Source organism: Carettochelys insculpta, chromosome 11 (assembly GCF_033958435.1).
Source record: "Carettochelys insculpta isolate YL-2023 chromosome 11, ASM3395843v1, whole genome shotgun sequence".
NCBI classification, from domain to species: domain Eukaryota; kingdom Metazoa; phylum Chordata; order Testudines; family Carettochelyidae; genus Carettochelys; species Carettochelys insculpta.
Genome location: NC_134147.1, coordinates 49,653,095 through 49,671,210, shown reverse-complemented (window position 1 = coordinate 49,671,210; position 18,116 = coordinate 49,653,095). Strand labels below are relative to the sequence as shown.

The following is an 18,116-nucleotide window of genomic DNA, read 5'->3' as shown; positions in this document are numbered from 1 at the left end:
TCCCTGCCGAAGGCAGAGGGATAAGCTCTCCCCACAGCATCAGCTGGGGTGTCTGGGGCAGAGCCTAAGGGGAGTAGCCCCATGATGACAGATGTAGGCTGCAGGACCAGTGGGGGCCTGAACACAGCACAGCATTAGGTGGCAGTTGAGCTGGCCGGGGCCTGTGCCCAGCTCCCTTCCCCACCTGCCCTTGTCAGTGCGGAGAGCAGCGCAGGGCAGGCCCTCCCCAGCTGGGATCTGCCGGGGTGCTGCGAACAGGACATGGGGCTCACAAGCCCTGCTGCCAGCTGCCCCCGCCCCCCCCGTGTCCAGTTCCCCTTCGTCTCAGTGGCCAGCAGTGAGCCAGACGCCCCAGGAGCACCAGCCCTCAGCCCCCGCTAGATACACAGCCAGACATTGCCAAAGCCTGCCCACTGCCCTGCCTGGCTCCTCACCCTTCCGGAGAGCCTCCTTCTCCTGCAGCTCACGCTCTGCCGCCTGGGCCCCAGGGCCCTGCTCTGCACGCCGGTTCCCACCCTTCCGGCACAGGCCGGGAGGCTGCCGGAATTAAAGAGCTTTCATCAAACTCCTGCCCAGAACCCTCCCCCCCAGCACCCAAACGCCCTCCCAGGGCCCGACCCCTCCCCCTGCACCCAAACTCCCGTCCAGAACCCTCCCCCCCAGCACCCAAACGCCCTCCCAGGGCCCGACCCCTCCCCCTGCACCCAAACTCCCGTCCAGAACCCTCCCCCCCAGCACCCAAACGCCCTCCCAGGGCCTGATGACCCCTCCCCCTGCACCCAAACTCCCGTCCAGAACCCTCCCCCCCAGCACCCAAACGCCCTCCCAGGGCCTGATGACCCCTCCCCCTGCACCCAAACTCCCGTCTAGAACCCTCCCCCCCAGCACCCAAACGCCCTCCCAGGGCCTGATGACCCCTCCCCCTGCACCCAAACTCCCGTCCAGAACCCTCCCCCCCAGCACCCAAACGCCCTCCCAGGGCCCGACCCCTACCCCCAAACTGCCATCCGGAACCCTCCCCCCCTGCACCCAAACTCCCATCCAGAACCCTCCCACCCCCAGCACCCAAACGCCTTCCCAGGGCCTGACCCCTCCCCCTGCACCCAAACTCCCGTCCAGAACCCTCCACCCCAGCACCCAAACGCCCTCCCAGGGCCTGACGACCCCTCCCCGCAAACTGCCATCCGGAACCCTCCCCCCAGCACCCAAACGCCCTCCCAGGGCCCGACCCCTACCCCCAAACTGCCATCCGGAACCCTCCCCCCCAGCACCCAAACGCCCTCCCAGGGCCCGACCCCTCCCCCTGCACCCAAACTCCCGTCCAGAACCCTCCCCCCAGCACCCAAACACCCTCCCAGGGCCTGATGACCCCTCCCCCTGCACCCAAACTCCCATCCAGAACCCTCCCCCCCAGCACCCAAACGCCCTCCCAGGGCCCGACCCCTACCCCCAAACTGCCATCCGGAACCCTCCCCCCCAGCACCCAAACGCCCTCCCAGGGCCCGACCCCTACCCCCAAACTGCCATCCGGAACCCTCCCCCCCAGCACCCAAACGCCCTCCCAGGGCCCGACCCCTACCCCCAAACTGCCATCCGGAACCCTCCCCCCCAGCACCCAAACGCCCTCCCAGGGCCCGACCCCTCCCCCTGCACCCAAACTCCCGTCCAGAACCCTCCCCCCCAGCACCAAACGCCCTCCCAGGGCCCGACCCCTACCCCTGCACCCAAACTCCTGTCCAGAACCCTCCCACCCCCAGCACCAAATGCCCTCCCAGGGCCCAACCCCTCCCCCCTGCACCCAAACTCCTGCTGAGAACCCTCCCCCCCCGCACCCACATGCCCTCCCAGGGCCCGACCCCTCTCCCCCGTGACAGGGTTCAGGGGTCCCCCTGCACTGCCCCCCGTCCACTGGCAGGAGTGACTCTCACTCAGCAGGTACAACAAGAGGTTTATTAGGCAACAGAGGCCCAGTTTCTCACCAACGTGTCAGTGCAGCCGGCAGAGACAGTCATTCCAACCCGTCCTGGGGAGAGGAGCCCGAGGGGTGCCCCTCTGGGGTGTAGCTTCCCCCCTCGCCAGGCTGGCTGCCTTCCAGCTCCTCTTCCCCTAGCCTCTAACTGCCCCCGCCCCACTTCAAACCAGCTCAGCTCCTCCCTGCTCCATGTTCAGGGCTGAGGTGTTACCTGCCAGCCTAGGTTATAGCCCCAGGGTCATCCTTAGCTGCTGGGAGCTGCTCTGCTTGTCTCTCACATCCAGCCTGAATCACACCCCGCCCCCCCACCCCATCACACACCTGGCACCCACAGGCCTCCAGGGCCTGACCCCTCCCCCTCCAAACTCCCTCCCAGGGCCGGACCCCTCCCACACCCAAACTCCCTCCCAGGGTGTGACACTCTCCCATACTGGGCTCCCTGGCCCCCAAATTCCTTCCCCAAGCCCACAGCCATTCTTGCCAGCCTGGCAGAAGTGAGCGGGGGGGGGGAAGCGAGTGAGGAAGGCTGGCGGGGACTGAGCAGGGTCTCTAGGTTTGCATAGCTCGACAGTCAGCAGCCCAGTTCTGCTCCGTCGGCGTTGGGAAATGCCCTCCCACCAGGCTCATCTCTGGGTTAGCGGCCTTCTGGGCCAGGGCAGGTCCAGGCCAGAGAGACACCGGACTGTGCCCTGTCACAGCGCACTCTGGCCCCCTGGGAGTCCCAGCAGCCGGAGCGTCTGGAGGAAGAAGGGCGGAGGTGCAGCAGTGGCAACAGCTCTCGGCAGCAGCAGCTGGTGCAGGTGGAGATGCAGTGGCAGACGATGCAGCTGCTGCTGAGTGAGGTGCAGCCTGCGGAGGAGCGACTCACCCAGGACCTACCGAGAGAGAAACGGGGGGTCTGGAGCCCTTGAGACCCCTCTCGCGCAACACAGGCAGCAGGGTGAGGGACTCCCCTGCCAGCAGCGGCCCAGGCCTCACAGGCAGCGAGCAGAGTCAAGGCTCAGCGTTCCAGCTGGCAGTCCAGCAGGACAGAGTGCATCTCACACCACAGTGCAGGGCCAGAGGGACCAGAGGCTGACAGGGACGGAAGAGCTGTGCCACGGGCTGAGGCAAGTGGGTCGGGAGCAGGGAGACGTCGGCCACTCCCCGCTCCTAACGCAGGGATGCCGGCTGCCAGATGCTGTGCCATGCCTGGCGCTGAAGCCCAGCCCTTGGGCAGTCAGCGCTGCTAGTGCAGGGGCACTCTGTCTTCTGCTTTGGACAGTGGGCCAGACGACCTCTGGGTCTCGGCCAGTCCGGCAAAGCCTCCCTTCACTCACCCCAGCCCCAGCCCAGAGAAAGTGCCCCGTGCGCTGGGCTGAGTGGGGCCAGCTGTTTGCCGGCTGTGCATGCAGGGCTCAGCAGTGAGTGGCCTCTCCGGGGGCACCCCAGCGCAGAAGCAGCAGAACCTGGTACCTGGGTGCGGGGCGGAGCGCTCCCCAGAGGCAGCAGGAAGGGCTCTCCCAGGACGGTGCCGACGCGGCCAGAGTACACATGGTCACCCAGCACAGGACACAACAGCAGCGTCAGATGCACCAGCAGCTGGCTGGGAAAGGCTGTGGTGAGCACAGGCTGGGTTAGCATGGCCGCCTCGCCCCCACCCTTTCCCCAGGGAGCAAATGCCCCCTCAGCCCCACCCCCCAAGGGCAGCAGGTGACCCCCCAGCTGGGGCTCTGCCAGGCAGGAAGAGTGGAGCATGGGGCAGACCCCCGGGGCCATCTCCCACCTGTCAGGGGCTGCAGCTGCACCAGGGCGCAGCCGGGAGCTGCAGCCAGCACCTTGTAGCGGGTCAGGGTCTGCTTCACCTCTCTCCTCTCCAAGCTGCGTCGCGATGGAGCAACCACGGGCACCGCCTGCAGCCAGAGCAGAGCTGGAGCTCAGGCCCCCTGAGATGCTTAAGCTTCCTCTCCAGATATGTGAGGAGAGGGCCCAGCGCCCCACCCCGACCCTCTCCTTACCAGCTGCCGGTCCCCAGCCTGCTCCAGCCTCAGTCCCGTGCAGATCTCCCCCGCGGCGGCGGCCGGGACGCCGGCAGTGATGGCGCTGGGGAGCAGGAGAGTGACAAGGCTGGGCTATTCTCGGGGCTCCCAGGCGGGGAGCGGCAGAAAACAGGACATGGGCCGTGCGGCAGAGCCCCGGGGGCTGCAGAACAGTCCAGTCTGTGCCACCCCCGGCTGCCCCCGCAGCACAGGGAGAGGGACGCTCCCCTTGCAACGGGGGTGGGGGAAGGGACACTGCTGGATGGTGCCATGTGGAGGGCAGGGCCTCACTCATTGGTAAGCACGGGTGGGGGCAGGGGCAGGGGCAGGGGCAGGGGCCGGCTCGGTTCGGCTCGCCGGTAAGCGGGGGCAGGGGCGGGCCCGGTTCGGCTTAGCAGTAAGTGGGGGCGGGGGTGGGGCTCGGCTCGGCAGTAAGTGGGGGCGGGGGCGGGGGCGGGGCCCGGCTCGGCTCAGCAGTAAGTGGGGGCGGGGGCGGGGCCCGGCTCGGTTCGGCTCGCCGGTAAGCGGGGGCAGGGGCGGGCCCGGTTCGGCTTAGCAGTAAGTGGGGGCGGGGCCCAGATGGGCTCAGCAGTAAACGGGGGCGGGGCCCAGATCGGCTCAGCAGTAAGTGGGGGCGGGGCCCAGATCGGCTCAGCAGTAAGCGGGGGCGGGGGCGGGGGCGGGGGCGGGGCAGGGGCCCGGGGCAGCGGGGGCGGGGGCTGGCTCACTGGTAAGTGGCGGGAGAGCGCCCTGCTCTCCGGAGCTGCCGGAAGAAGGCGTGTAGCTGCTGCGTGGTGCCGGCACAGCTGGAGAGCAGCACAAGGCCAGAGCTGTCCCTTGGGGAAGTGAGCAGACCAGCCTGAGCCCCAGAGCAGCGCCCTGCCCCCCAGCCCCCCCGCACACCTCCCCGCAGCCAGGTGCCAGGCCCCCGCCCACTCACGCACTTCCCTGGGGCCTGCACCACGTGGAGCTCGGGAGGGAGGCCCAGACGCCGACTCAGAGCAGGCAGAAGCGACACCAGACTGGGCTGCCCTGCGCGGCCTGTGAGGGGCAGAGCGGACACATGAGCACGGAGAGCTGGTGCGGCACCCAACCCCCCACCACCCCCCACCGGCCCACGCCCGAGCACTCACCTGCCACGGCCAGGCCGGGGGGCTTGCTGACGGCCACCAGCGGCCCTGAACCGGAGAGAAAGAAAGAACCCCTGTCCTAAAGCAGCTCCGACCCAGGGCGCCGCACCCGCTGCCAGAGCGCCCAGCCAGCGCCCGCCCCGCACGCCGTGTCCAAGCACCCAGCGCCCGCCACGCTGCCCGTCCCGCACGCCGTGTCCAAGCACCCAGCGCCCGCCACGCTGCCCGTCCCGCACGCCGTGTCCAAGCATCCAGCGCCCGCCACGCTGCCCGTCCCGCACGCCGTGTCCAAGCACCCACCCAGCGCCCGCCACGCTGCCCGTCCCGCACGCCGTGTCCAAGCACCCAGCGCCCGCCACGCTGCCCGTCCCGCACGCCGTGTCCAAGCACCCACCCAGCGCCCAGCCAGCGCCCGCCCCGCACGCCGTGTCCAAGCACCCAGCGCCCGCCACGCTGCCCGTCCCGCACGCCGTGTCCAAGCACCCACCCAGCGCCCGCCACGCTGCCCGTCCCGCACGCCGTGTCCAAGCACCCACCCAGCGCCCCCCACGCTGCCCGTCCCGCACGCCGTGTCCAAGCACCCACCCAGCGCCCGCCACGCTGCCCGTCCCGCACGCCGTGTCCAAGCACCCACCCAGCGCCCGCCACGCTGCCCGTCCCGCACGCCGTGTCCAAGCACCCACCCAGCGCCCGCCACGCTGCCCGTCCCGCATGCCGTGTCCAAGCATCCAGCGCCCGCCACGCTGCCCGTCCCGCACGCCGTGTCCAAGCACCCACCCAGCGCCCGCCACGCTGCCCGTCCCGCACGCCGTGTCCAAGCATCCAGCGCCCGCCACGCTGCCCGTCCCGCACGCCGTGTCCAAGCACCCACCCAGCTCCCACCACGCTGCCCATCCCGCACGCCGTGTCCAAACACCCACCCAGCGCCCACCACGCTGCCCATCCCGCACGCCGTGTCCAAGCACCCACCCAGCGCCCACCACGCTGCCCATCCCGCACGCCGTGTCCAAGCACCCAGCGCCCACCACGCTGCCCATCCCGCACGCCGTGTCCAAACACCCACCCAGCGCCCACCACGCTGCCCATCCCGCACGCCGTGTCCAAGCACCCACCCAGCGCCCACCACGCTGCCCGTCCCACACGCCGTGTCCAAGGAGCCAGCGAACACCCAGCCATGCCGCCCTATGCTCCCACAGCCCAAATCCTGGCCTGACCCTCCCACCCTGGCAGTCTCAGCTGTTGCCTTGCAGTACAGCCCCCACCTTGCACGATTTCAACATGTGCGTTTCTTGGAATAAATGAACATCAACAATTGCTGGCACAATGCCACACATTCCCGCCAGGTCCTCTCGCACTCCTGCTACCCACAGCACGCCCCAGCCACCCTCTGCCAGGCCCTGCTGAACCCCACACCCCGCTGCTCCCAGCTGCCCCTCTGAATGCTTCTGGGGTTCGGCAACCTGCTGGTGCCCGGCGCCCCTGAGCAGTGGGAAGCCCAGAGCCAGGTCTGTTCCCCAGCTCGCACAACCACAGGGGAGCCAGAAGTGCAAAGGCCCAGCTGGCATCTGGTTCTCGTCTCCCTGCTACTTGCAGGAGCCAGGAAGTGAGTGGCAGGGAGCCTGGAGCCAAGCGCTGCGGTGCCCCAGGCTGCGGGGAGCCAGGGCCTGGGCAGCCAGCCGCAGCACGGAGCCACCGCCAGCTCTGCCCCGGCTTCTGCGCCCCCACCACGCACAGGCCCAGCCGGGAGGAACCAGCCCCACACAGACCCGGTGTGCAAAACTGGACCGCCGCATGGCCGCCCCGGGACGCCGCCCGCGCGGAGCCAGCCGGGTCTGGCTGGGCCGTGGCCTCCTCCCGCACCAGTACCTTCCCGGTGCACAACCGCTGCCTCCAGCAACCCCAGCACCTCCTGCCGGCACCACCCCCCGCCGGCTCTGCTCAGGGGGCTGCCTCTGGCCTGGCCATCGGCCGCCTGCCTTCTCGGGCCCCCCGGCCTCAGGGGCAGCTGGTACCTGGGAGAAGGAGAGGGGAGCTGGGAGCACGCAGCCAAACACCCAACCAACCCCTCCCCCGCCCGTCCCAACCCCTCCCCAGACACCTCCCCTGCCTCTCCCCCACACCTCCTCAGCCCCCCTTCCCCACCCCGACCCCTTCCCTGCCCCACCGTCCCAACCCCTCCCCAGACACCTCCCCCACACACCTCCTCAGCCCCCCTTCCCCACCCCACCGTCCCAACCCCTCCCCAGACACCTCCCCCACACACCTCCCCAGCCCCACTTCCCCGCCCGTCCCAACCCCTCCCCAGACACCTCCCCAGCCCCCCTTCCCCACCCCGACCCCTTCCCTGCCCCCTCCCCAGCCACCTCCCCAGCCCCCCTTCCCCACCCCGACCCCTTCCCTGCCCTACCGTCCCAACCCCTCCCCACACACCTCCCCTGCCCCCTCCCCCACACACCTCCCCAGCCCCCCTTCCCCACCCCGACCCCTTCCCTGCCCCCTCCCCAGACACCTCCCCAGCCCCCCTTCCCCACCCCGACCCCTTCCCTGCCCCCTCCCCAGACACCTCCCCAGCCCCCCTTCCCCACCCCGACCCCTTCCCTGCCCTACCGTCCCAACCCCTCCCCACACACCTCCCCTGCCCCCTCCCCCACACACCTCCCCAGCCCCCCTTCCCCACCCCGACCCCTTCCCTGCCCCCTCCCCAGACACCTCCCCAGCCCCCCTTCCCCGCCCCGCCCCCTTCCCTGCCCCGCCCCGCCCCGCCCCGCCCGTCCCAACCCCTCCCCACACACCTCCCCGCCCCGCCCCCCCGCGCACCAGGCCCGGGGTTTCCCCGCCGCGCGGACGAGCAGCCGCGGGAGCTCGGGAACCGCCGCCATGAACGCACCGCGCGTGCCAGGGTCGCCCCGCCCACGGGAGGCGGAGTCCCAGATGGCCACGCCCCCGAGCTCGCCCCCCGCCCCTTCCCCGCCAGGCGGAGGGCCATAGAGCGGGGCCTCCCGCGCACAGACAAGCCCGGCGCGAGGCGGTCATAGAGCTGCCGTGGGGCGGGCAGAGCGGCCCTGCGCACCCAGCGGGGCAGCGCGTCCCCCGTGCGGCGGGGCGGTCTCAGGGCGGCGGCGCTCGGGCCATGGCCTCCCGCACCGGCCCCCGGCCCGCGGGCACCGACGGCAGCGACTTCCGGCACCGCGAGCGGGTGGCGTCCCACTTCCGCATGAGGTGCGGCCGTGCGCGGGCCGGGCCGGGACCGGGGGTCCGAGGCACTGGACGGGGCGGGGCCCGGGGGGTCCGAGGCACTGGACGGGGGGGGGGGCGCAGGGCGGGGCCCCGGGGGTCCGAGGCACTGGACGGGGGGGGGGGCGCAGGGCGGGGCCCCGGGGGTCCGAGGCACTGGACGGGGGGGGGGACGCAGGGCGGGGCCCCGGGGGTCCGAGGCACTGGACGGGGGGGGGGACGCAGGGCGGGGCCCCGGGGGTCCGAGGCACTGGACGGGCGGGGGCGCAGGGCCGGGCCCCGGGGGTCCGAGGCACTGGACGGGCGGGGGCGCAGGGCCGGGCCCCGGGGGTCCGAGGCACTGGACGGGCGGGGGCGCAGGGCGGGGCCCCGGGGGTCCGAGGCACTGGACGGGCGGGGGCGCAGGGCGGGGCCCCGGGGGTCCGAGGCACTGGACGGGGGGGGCGCAGGGCGGGGCCCCGGGGGTCCGAGGCACTGGACGGGTGGGGGCGCAGGGCGGGGCCCCGGGGGTCCGAGGCACTGGACGGGGGGGGCGCAGGGCGGGGCCCCGGGGGTTCGAGGCACTGGACGGGGGGGGGGACGCAGGGCGGGGCCCCGGGGGTCCGAGGCCCCGCACGGGGGGGCGCAGGGCAGGGTCCGGGGGTCGTGAGCCGGGCTGCGCTGGGAGGCTCTCGCTCGCCCCTCCCCGCGGTAGGGGATGGGCCCCGGGTCGCTTCGTGGTTACTTGCTGCGGGCACAGCCAGCGTGAGCAGGCGGGACTCCGGGCCGCGCAGCCCTTCGGCCTGACCCCGCCTGGGCGTTGCTGTGTTCTTCTGGCAGCGCTAGCCGGGGCCTTGCTTTTGCTCTCGGCAGCGTGGCCCTGAAGAGCGAGATCAAGAAGCTGATCTACGTGCAGGTGGCCATCTGGCTGCTGCTTGTGGCCCAGATGAGTGTGGGCCACCTGAAGTTGCTGCCCCATGACCAGGTGGCCATGCCCTACCAGTGGGAGTACCCCTATCTGCTCAGCATCATCCCTTCTCTCTTCGGCCTCATGTCCTTTCCTCGCAACAACATCAGCTACCTGGTCCTGTCCATGATCGGCACCGGCCTGTTCTCGGTGGCGCCCCTCATCTACGGCAGCATGGAGATGTTCCCTGCGGCACAGCAGCTCTACCGCCACGGCAAGGCCTACCGCTTCATCTTCGGCTTCTCGGCCGTCTCCGTCATGTACCTGGTGGTGGGGGTGGCCGTGCAGGTGCACGCTTGGCAGCTCTACTACAGTAAGAAGCTTCTGGACTCCTGGTTCACCAGCACACAGGAGAAGAAGAAGAAGTGAAGTCGGCGGGGGGGCATGGAGGGAAGGGGCAGCCAGGGGTCCCCGTGTTCCGCAGGCTCTGCTGGCAGACGCTGAAAGCTCCCTGCAGACTGGGACCAGCACCGCGGTGGTGGTGCACACGGTGCCTTTGCTCAGTGGGGCAGCTCCGGGCCTCCCTGTCCCTGCGGTGGCTCAGCCTCAGCTGGGTGATTTTCCTGCCTCTGCCTTGCAATGAGCAGCCCCAGAGAGCCAGTGGCCGTGGCCCAGGCACCTCCCAGCGCTGCTTGCTGCAGGAGAGGCTGTGGAGCAGGGAAGCTGGGCTGCTCTGCCTGGCCCCAGCACAGGTACAGCTCGCTCCTCCCACGAGGAGTGTCCAGAAAGGATGGAATAAAGAGCAGCCCTGCTCAGCGTGCAGCTGCCGGCCCTCTCTTTTACGGGCTCAGGGCAGGGGCGAGACAGCTGCCTGCCCTGGGTTGATTTGTGTCCCTTTGCTGCCCCCGTCGGCCCTGCGTGCAGTTCCCAGAAAAGAACCCTGGGGCTCTTCGTGCCTCGCCCCTTCGGATCCAGGCCTGTGCATGTTCTCCTAGCTCCTGTCTGTGGCCTTTGGAGAGGGGACCCGCCTGCCCCTCGTGAAAGCTGCCCATGACCGCAGGTGACTCCTGCTCCCACCTCTGGGCTTTGGCCTGGAGAGTGGCTGTAGGACATGACTGTTGGGCATAGGCATCTTCATCTTCACAGGCCTGGCTGGAGTCCTGGGCACTGCGCCAAACTAGCCTCATACTGGTATATTGGGAGAAGTAAAGCGCATGGGAGCCTCATCCTTGGCTGCCTGCGCCTGTGTGATGGGGTTCAGGGGTTCCCCTGCACTGCATCCCGTCCGCTGGCAGGAGTGACACTCACTCAGCAGGTACAACAGGAGGTTTATTAGGCAACAGATGCCCAGTTTCTCACAGAAGCGACAGTACAGCAGCCAGAGACAGTCCTTCCAACCCGTCCTGGGGAGAAGACCCCGAGGGGTGCCCCTCTGGGGTGTAGCTTTCCCCCTCCTCCGGCTGGCTGCCTTCCAGCTCCCTCTTCCCCGAGCCTCTAACTGCCACCCCTGATTCAAAAAAAAACCCTGCTTAGCTCCTCCCTCCTCTTTGTTCAGGGCAGAGGTGTTACCTGCCAGTTGTAGCCCCAGGGTCATCCTTAGCCACTGGGAGCTGTTCTGCTTGTCTCTCACATCCAGCCTGAGTCTCGCATTTGCACTCCCCCCACTCCATCACACCAAGCTGGGTTTGAATCGGAGGGGGCAGTGTGATGGGGTTGAGGGGTCCCCCTGCACCGCACCCCGTCCGCTGGCAGGAGAGACTCTCACTCAGCAGGTACAACAGCAGGTTTATTAGGCAACAGATGTTCAGTTTTTTACAGAAGCGACAGTACAGCAGCCAGAGACAGTCCTTCCAACCTGTCCTGGGGAGAAGACCCCGAGGGGTGCCCCTCTGGGGTGTAGCTTCCCCCTCCTCCGGCTGGCTGCCTTCCAGCTCCTCTTTCCCCACCTTCCTAACTGCTGCCCCCAGCTCAGCTCCTCCCTCCTCTTTATTCAGGGCAGAGGTGTTACCTGCCAGTTGTAGCCCCAGGGTCATCCTTAGCCACTGGGAGCTGCTGCTAGCCTCAGACATCCAGCCTGACTCACACATGCCCTCCCCCCACTCCATCACATCTCTCCCCCCTTCCAGACCGAACTGAGCGGGGTCACTTAGCCAGTGACCTGGGGAAGTTCGGGGCCCTCCCTGCGTGACAGGGCATCGGCTATGGTGGTGTTGTTCCCCTTGACGTGGACCACCTCCACGTCGTAGTCCTGCAGGAGCAGACTCCACCGCAGGAGCTTGGCGTTGGCCCCTTTCATGTGATGCAGCCAGGGCAGGGGTGAGTGATCGGTGTACACGGTGAAACGCCATCCAAACAGGTACGGCTGCAGCTTCCCCAGCGCCCACACCATGGCCAGACATTCCTTCTCTATGGCTGCGTAGTTCTGCTCCCGGGGCAGCAGCTTCTTACTCAGGTACATGATGGGGTGTTTCTCCCCTTTGTCATTCACCTGCATTAGCACCGCCCCCAGCTCCACGTCTGAGGCATCGGTGAACACCAGGAGGGGTTTGTTGAAGTCTGGATTTGCCAGCACTGGGACCCTGACCAGAGCCTCCTTCAGCGCACAGAGGGCCTCTTGGCACTGCTCTGTCCAGACCACCTTGTGAGGCTTTCCCTTCTTACACAGCTCCACGAGGGGGGCTGCGATGGAGCTAAAGTGGGGCACAAACCTCCGGTAGTACCCCGCCATCCCAATGAAGGCCTGGACCTGCTTCTTAGTCTGGGGTGTTGGCCAATCTCTGACAGCCTCCACTTTAGCTGGCTCTGGCTTTAAGCAGCCGCTGCCCACCTTGTGGCCCAGGTAGGTCACCTCAGCCATTCCCACCTTGCACTTCCCTGCCTTGATAGTCAGACCAGCCTTCTGGAGTCGGTCCAGCACCTGCTTGACCTGGGACACATGGTCCTCCCATGTCTGGCTGAAGATGCAAATGTCGTCCATGTAAGCCAGGGCAAAGCTCAACATCCCTTTCAGTAGCTGGTGCAGCAGACGCTGGAAGGTAGCGGGTGCCCCCTTGAGGCCGAAGGGCAGGACCAGGAACTCGTAGAGCCCCACAGGGGTGATGAAAGCCGACTTGAGCCGGGCATCTTGGTCTAATGGCACTTGCCAGTACCCCGTGGTGAGGTCTATGGTGGTGAGGTAGTGGGTGCTCCTGAGTTTGTCCAGGAGGTTGTCAGGCCTGGGCATGGGATAGGTTGACACAGTGATGGTGTTGAGCTTGCGATAGTCCACACAAAACCAGACAGACCCATCTTTTTTAGGGACCAACACCACAGGAGAGGCCCAGGGGCCAAGGATGGCTGAATCACCCCCAGAGCCAGAATGTCTTGGACCTCCCGCTCTATGTCCTGAGCCGTCTTCCCTGTGGCTCTGAATGGCACACACTTGATAGGGGCGTGGGTGCCTGTCTCTATTCGGTGGACAGCCAGGTCAGTGCGTCCGGGTCTGTCCGAGAACAGCTGTTGGTGTGAATGCAGCACCTCCTCGATCTCCGTCTGCTAGGCAGGGGTCAGCTGGTCTGAGGGGAACAGACTCCAGCAAGGAGCCGGCTCCAGTCCTTGTGAGCAAATCTACCAAGGGATCATCCCCCTGCCCCTCCCAGTGCCTGCACACGGCCAGCACCAAGTTCTCCCTGTGCCAGTACAATTACAGCAATCTGCTGTGGTAGACGTCGTGATGGTGAGCCTGGTTCAACAGTTTCACCGCTCAGCTCAGCTCATGTAGCTGAAGGGACCAGCCCAGGCTGGTAGCAGCTTGTTTTGGTGTAACACGGTTCAGGGTGCTGCAGGCCCTACACCCGTCCATAGGTAGGAGGGACTCACTCAGCAGGTAGAACATGAAGTTTATTAGTCAACAGAGACGCAGCTCAGCACAGAGGTGTCAGTACAGCAGCCAGAAAGTCATTATAATCCATCCTGGGGAGGGGAGGCCCAAGGGGAGTCCCCCAAGCCAGGCCCTTCGTTCCCCTCTTTGTCCTCTCCTCCAGTCCAGGCTAACTGCCTGCCACGCTGACGCCTGCTTCTACTTCATGCTTTCCCAAACGGGGGGGGAGGGGTGAGGCAACCCAGCCCCCCCCATTGTTCTCCCCAGCCAAAGAACAAGCCACCCTTTGCTGCTGGCTCTCAGCCCCGCCCTTTTACGGAGATGACCCAGCACAGCCCCTATAAGAACCAAGCAACCGGTGAAGACCCATATGGAGGTTGCTGCCTCTTGCAAAGGTGACAATGTGGGTTGAAGCAGGAGGCAGGGGAGCCTGGGGTAAGAGCAGGGGATAGTGGTGCCTGGCTTTGTAGGAGTGCAGGGGCTCAGGCGGCTGGCTCGCAGGGCTCAGGCTGGCACATGGGGGGGCTGGTCCTGGCAGCATGAGGTGGCTTGGGCTGGGGGGCAGGCAGTGGCCCCAACTGTGGGGCTTGGGTGGCTGGTGGGCAGGTGGCTGGTCCGGACAGGTGGCTCTGGCAGTGCAGATCTCAGGTGGGTGGCTTGCGCCGGCAGCTCTGGTGGCTGGCACCAGGCCAGCTGGGGCTGCACCAGGCACCCACAAGGGACCAAGAAAAACTGTGTGTGCTTATTTTTAATTTGAAATAACATTTCTATATGTCATTTTTGTGTTCAAATTATGAATTGAATTTGTTGTTAAGGGGGTTGGATGATGGTAAGAGGTGGGGTGCATGAGGGTTTCTCAGAAATCAAAAGGGGGCATGATGCCAAAAACTTTGGGAACCACTGATCTAATTCAAACCCTGCCAGGCTCCACCCCACTCTCTGTGTGGGGACAGGGGTGTTACCTGGCAGCTTAGGTTATCCAGCCCCAGCTCCAAGGAGCGATCATTCTCCTCCAAGTGGGCAATGGGCTGGGCTCTGGTGCATTTGTCACCAGAGAGCCTCTCCCTGTGTACAACCGGACGACGTCTGTATTAAGGAGCTGATAATACACCATTGCTGCTGTTCGTGGAAGCCCCCTCAGCACGCTAGCCTCCTTGTGGGTCTCTCCCCCCAGGGGGTTAGGCCATAGGCCCCTCCAGCTCTGGAGACTACCCCTCACTGTCCTTCAGCACACCTGGACCTCGCCAGCTGCCTTTCTTCTACCTGCCCCCCAGTCACTTACTAGCGCATGTTCCATCCACAGGGGCGGTAGATCCCGCTTCTGACACCAGCTGTAAGAGGGTTCAGGGGCCCCCAGGCTCTGCACCCAGTCCAGAAGCGACTCCCTCGGGGGGGGGGGGGGGGGGCAGAAGGTTTATTAGGTGACAGAGATGCAGTGTGATATGAACTCAGCAGCACACACGCCATTAGGGCTTTGACCCACCCATGTTGGGGGGACGAGATCCCCCTGAGGGGACTCCAGGCCTGGAGCCCCTGGCTGGGGCTTGGCCTGACGTTGTCCCTCCCCAGGCTCCAAATGCTCTCACTACATCTGCTTTCCATTTTCCAAACCCAGCTGGGCTCTTGTCTGGCTCTGGGAGAGGCGTCACCCGGTTGCCCAGGTTACAGATGACCAGGCCTGGTTGCCCAGGTTAGCCCCAGCAGGGACCCCGGTCACCTAATTTACAAATCACCCCCACCACATCACAGTGCCCCTTGCAGAGCCATGGGAGCAGGGCTGTGGCCCCAGCAGTGGGCCAGACCCCAGGGGTCTCGCTCTCCCTTCAGCCTGGTCCCATGGCTCTGAAAGGGGAACAGGAGCGTGACAAGGCAGGGCTACTCTCTGGGCCCCCACCCCGGCCGCCTACTCCATTCACCATGTCCCCGTCCAGCGCCTGTGGGGTCACAGCCAGCACGGGCCCAGACAGGGCTGTTACTCGCCTGGCGCCAGCACAGGGAGGCCAGCAAGTGATGGGTCCGGCAGAGCCCAGCCTGGGCGGCTGGAGCCCAAAGCTCTGTCTTGTTCTGTTCTTCCACTGGGGAAGGGGGGTGGGGAGGCCTGGCCCTCTGGGTGCCAGGCGTGTGGCTCCCCTTTGTCTCCAGCAGGCTCCGCTGAGAAGGGGACCAGGGCCCAGGGGACTCGGAATGACGCGCCCCACAGCACACACTTCTGCAGCCCCACGATGCAGCAGAGGGGAAACTGAGGCACGGGGTTCCTACCACGGACTCGGCCCCCATCGTCCCGGCCTCCCTGCGATGCGGGGGGGACTAGGCTGTTTGCCCACCGGCGCACCTCTGTCCCCTAGGAGGCTCCAGCGCTGGGGGTGCCCTGGAGTGGCTGGCGCCAGGCGGCTGCAGCGCGCGCGCTGCGGTTTGTGTGCAGCGCCGCAGGCTGCCAGGAAGCCGGAGGGAAACCAGGTCAAGCCTGGCGGGGCGGGGCGGGCAGGAATGCGGCGGAGCCGGGCGGGCGGAGCCGCGGAGGCGGCTCGGCGCTGCGCTGCGCTCGGGGCCGGGCCGGGCCGTGTGGTGTGGTGTGCGCCCCGCGCCGCCATGCGCCAGCCGCGCTGACCCCCGATGGGGCGCGCCCCCCGCGCCCTCCTGCTCCTGCTGCTGGTGCTGCTGCCGCCGCCGCCGCCGGCCGCCCTGCCGCGGCCCCGCCTCCGCCTCCGCCTCACCGCCAACTTCGTAAGGGCCGGGCCGGGCCGGGCCGGGCCGGGGGGTGGGGGGCCGGCGCCCGCTCAGCGATGACCCGACAGAGCCCCCGGCGCGGGCAGCAGGGCCTGGCCCCAGCTCGGGCCGGGCGAGCGGGACGTCAGAGCGGCCCGGGGGTGACCCGGCGGAGGACGCACTGCCTGGGGGGCGTTGGCGAGGTGGCCCCCGGGGCGGGCCGGGCGGTCGGCGCATGGGCCCTGCGAGCTCCTGGGGCGTCGCGTGTCGCCTGCCACAGGCCGCGCCCGGCAGCTCACGTGGGCGAGCTTCCAGCCACTGGGAGCTGAGCGATTGTGCTGGGGGCGGGGCCTGTGCGCAAAGCCCCGCCCCCGGGCCTCGTGGTGCGCAGGGCACGTGGGCCTGCGGAGCTGAGCTGTGGGGCCGGCTCTGGCCCAGCCCGGTGGCTGCTGGGCTGGGGTGCGGGACTGACTGGAGGACACAGGGCTCCCAGCGGTGTGGGCCGGCTGCCCCCCAGCCCAGAGCCAGGCAGCGGGGGCACAGCAGTGCTGGGGGCCTGGCGGTGGTCCCTGCTGCAGGGATGGGGGCTGTTTATAGGTGCCTGTGGGTTGAGCAGGGCATCCACGCAGGCAGGCTGGCTCCCGGCCCTGCCAGCTCTGTGTCCTGTTGGTTGATGGGCGCCAGTGCCCCAGAGGGCACAGGCAGAGCAGGAAACCCCGTTGCCCAGAGGCCAAGCACCCCTCCCCGGCTGTCCCAGCTCCTCGCCACTGAGGGCCCCTCCTACACAAATCCAGCCCTTAGCTGAGCCTGCAGGTGCCCTTGGCCTTCACAACTCCCTGTGGCCAGGAGTTCCACAGGTGACATGCCAGGCCTGGCCTCTGGCTTCCTGACTCCCCTCAGCCTGCTTCCTTCTCAGCCCATGGCGCCCCGACAGGCAGGCCGTAGAGTGGGGCAGCCATCTCTTGGGCAGCTCATGTGCATGTGCCCAGCAAGGGAGGCAGCTGGTACCCCAGCGCCTGAGATGGGCCTGTGAGCAGGGGGCAGTGGCACTGCTGGGGATGCAGGCAGAGAGCTAGAGGTGCAGGGGGCTGGAGAGCACCCCAGGGGTGGGGGAGGTGCAGGGGCTGGGGCCGGGGAGCGCCCCGAGGGGAAAGGGAGGTGCAGGGGGCCGGGGAGCTCCCCCGGGGGGGGAAGGGGGAGGTGCAGGGGGCTGGGGAGCTCCCCAGGGGGGGGAAGGGGGAGGTGCAGGGCGCCGGGGAGCGCCCCGGGGGGGAAGGGGAGGTGCAGGGGGCCGTGGAGCACCCCGGGGGGGGGGAAGGGGAGTGCAGGGGGCCGGGGAGTGTCCCGGGGGGAAGGGGGTGGAACTGGGGCTGCAGATCACCCGGGGGTGCGCTGTCACCTGTTGGCCAAAGCCTCCTGCGCTGATGTGTCTCCTTGTGCTTCGCCCGCAGGCCTGCAGAGCCAGGGGTAAGAGTCCGCGCTGCTGCTGGTGCCAGCGGGGGGCAGCTGGGACCGGCACTGCTCAGTTACTCCCGTCTTCCTCCCGGCTCGCCACGCTGCCCGGCCAAGGGAACTCCAGCCGCTGCCTGCGGGGCGGTGCCAGCTGCCTCTTCTTCCCCGTGTCCCATAGAAACGCGCTGGGTGGCCCCTGACACTCCTGGGCGGTTCCCATCCAGTCGGTGCAGCCGCGCCACCCTTCTAGTGGGGCGCTTGGGGATGGCAGCAGGCTAGGGTGCGGGGCGGTGGAGGGCAGCGGGTGCAGGCTCCGCGGGGGGGTACTGGGGGGCAGGTGCAGGCTCAGCGGGGGGGTACTGGGGGGGTGCAGCCTCAGCAGAGGTGTATGGGGGGGCGGGTGCAGGCTCAGCGGGGGGTACTGGGGGGCGGGTGCAGGCTCAGCAGAGGTGTATGGGGGGGGCGGGTGCAGGCTCAGTGGGTGGGAACCGGGGGGGGGCGGGTGCAGGCTCAGCAGAGGTGTATGGGGGGGGCGGGTGCAGGCTCAGCGGGTGGGGGTACTGGGGGGCAGGTGCAGGCTTGGGGGGGGTCCTGGGGGGCGGGTGCAGGCTCAGCAGGGGTTACTGGGGGGGTGCAGGCTCAGCAGGTGAGGGTACCAGGGGGCAGGAGCAGGCTCAGCGGGGGGTACCGGGGGGGTGGGTGCAGGCTCAGCAGAGGTGTATGGGGGGGGCGGGTGCAGGCTCAGCGGGTGGGGGTACTGGGGGGCAGGTGCAGGCTTGGGGGGGGTCCTGGGGGGCGGGTGCAGGCTCAGCAGGTGGGGGTCCCGGGCGGCGGGTGCAGGCTCAGCAGGGGTGTACTG

The 18,116-nt window shown here is 68.1% G+C and overlaps 2 protein-coding genes across 3 annotated transcripts; one reads left to right on the top strand and one right to left on the bottom strand.

Annotated features, from left to right (window-relative positions):
• Window positions 1-1,931: 1,931 nt before the first annotated feature.
• RPUSD3 (RNA pseudouridine synthase D3) lies at window positions 1,932-8,067 on the bottom strand. Its single transcript, XM_075005626.1, has 9 exons — window positions 7,938-8,067; window positions 6,987-7,132; window positions 5,124-5,168; window positions 4,935-5,031; window positions 4,719-4,826; window positions 3,970-4,054; window positions 3,738-3,864; window positions 3,428-3,567; window positions 1,932-2,847 (listed from the first exon to the last, which is right to left on the bottom strand). Exons 1-9 carry the CDS (start codon window positions 7,997-7,999, stop codon window positions 2,665-2,667), a joined length of 993 nt encoding a protein of 330 aa, XP_074861727.1. The 5' UTR covers window positions 8,000-8,067; the 3' UTR covers window positions 1,932-2,664.
• Window positions 8,068-8,101: 34 nt separating this feature from the next.
• On the top strand, window positions 8,102-10,056 carry JAGN1 (jagunal homolog 1). 2 transcript variants are annotated; one of them, XM_075005629.1, is made up of 2 exons: window positions 8,102-8,339; window positions 9,174-10,056. In XM_075005629.1, exons 1-2 carry the CDS (start codon window positions 8,251-8,253, stop codon window positions 9,667-9,669), a joined length of 585 nt encoding a protein of 194 aa, XP_074861730.1. In that variant the 5' UTR covers window positions 8,102-8,250; the 3' UTR covers window positions 9,670-10,056. The 2 variants fall into 2 exon arrangements, with proteins under 2 accessions (XP_074861730.1, XP_074861732.1); XM_075005631.1 differs by having other exon boundaries at window positions 8,125-8,339; window positions 9,207-10,056.
• The last annotated feature ends 8,060 nt before the right edge of the window (window positions 10,057-18,116 follow it).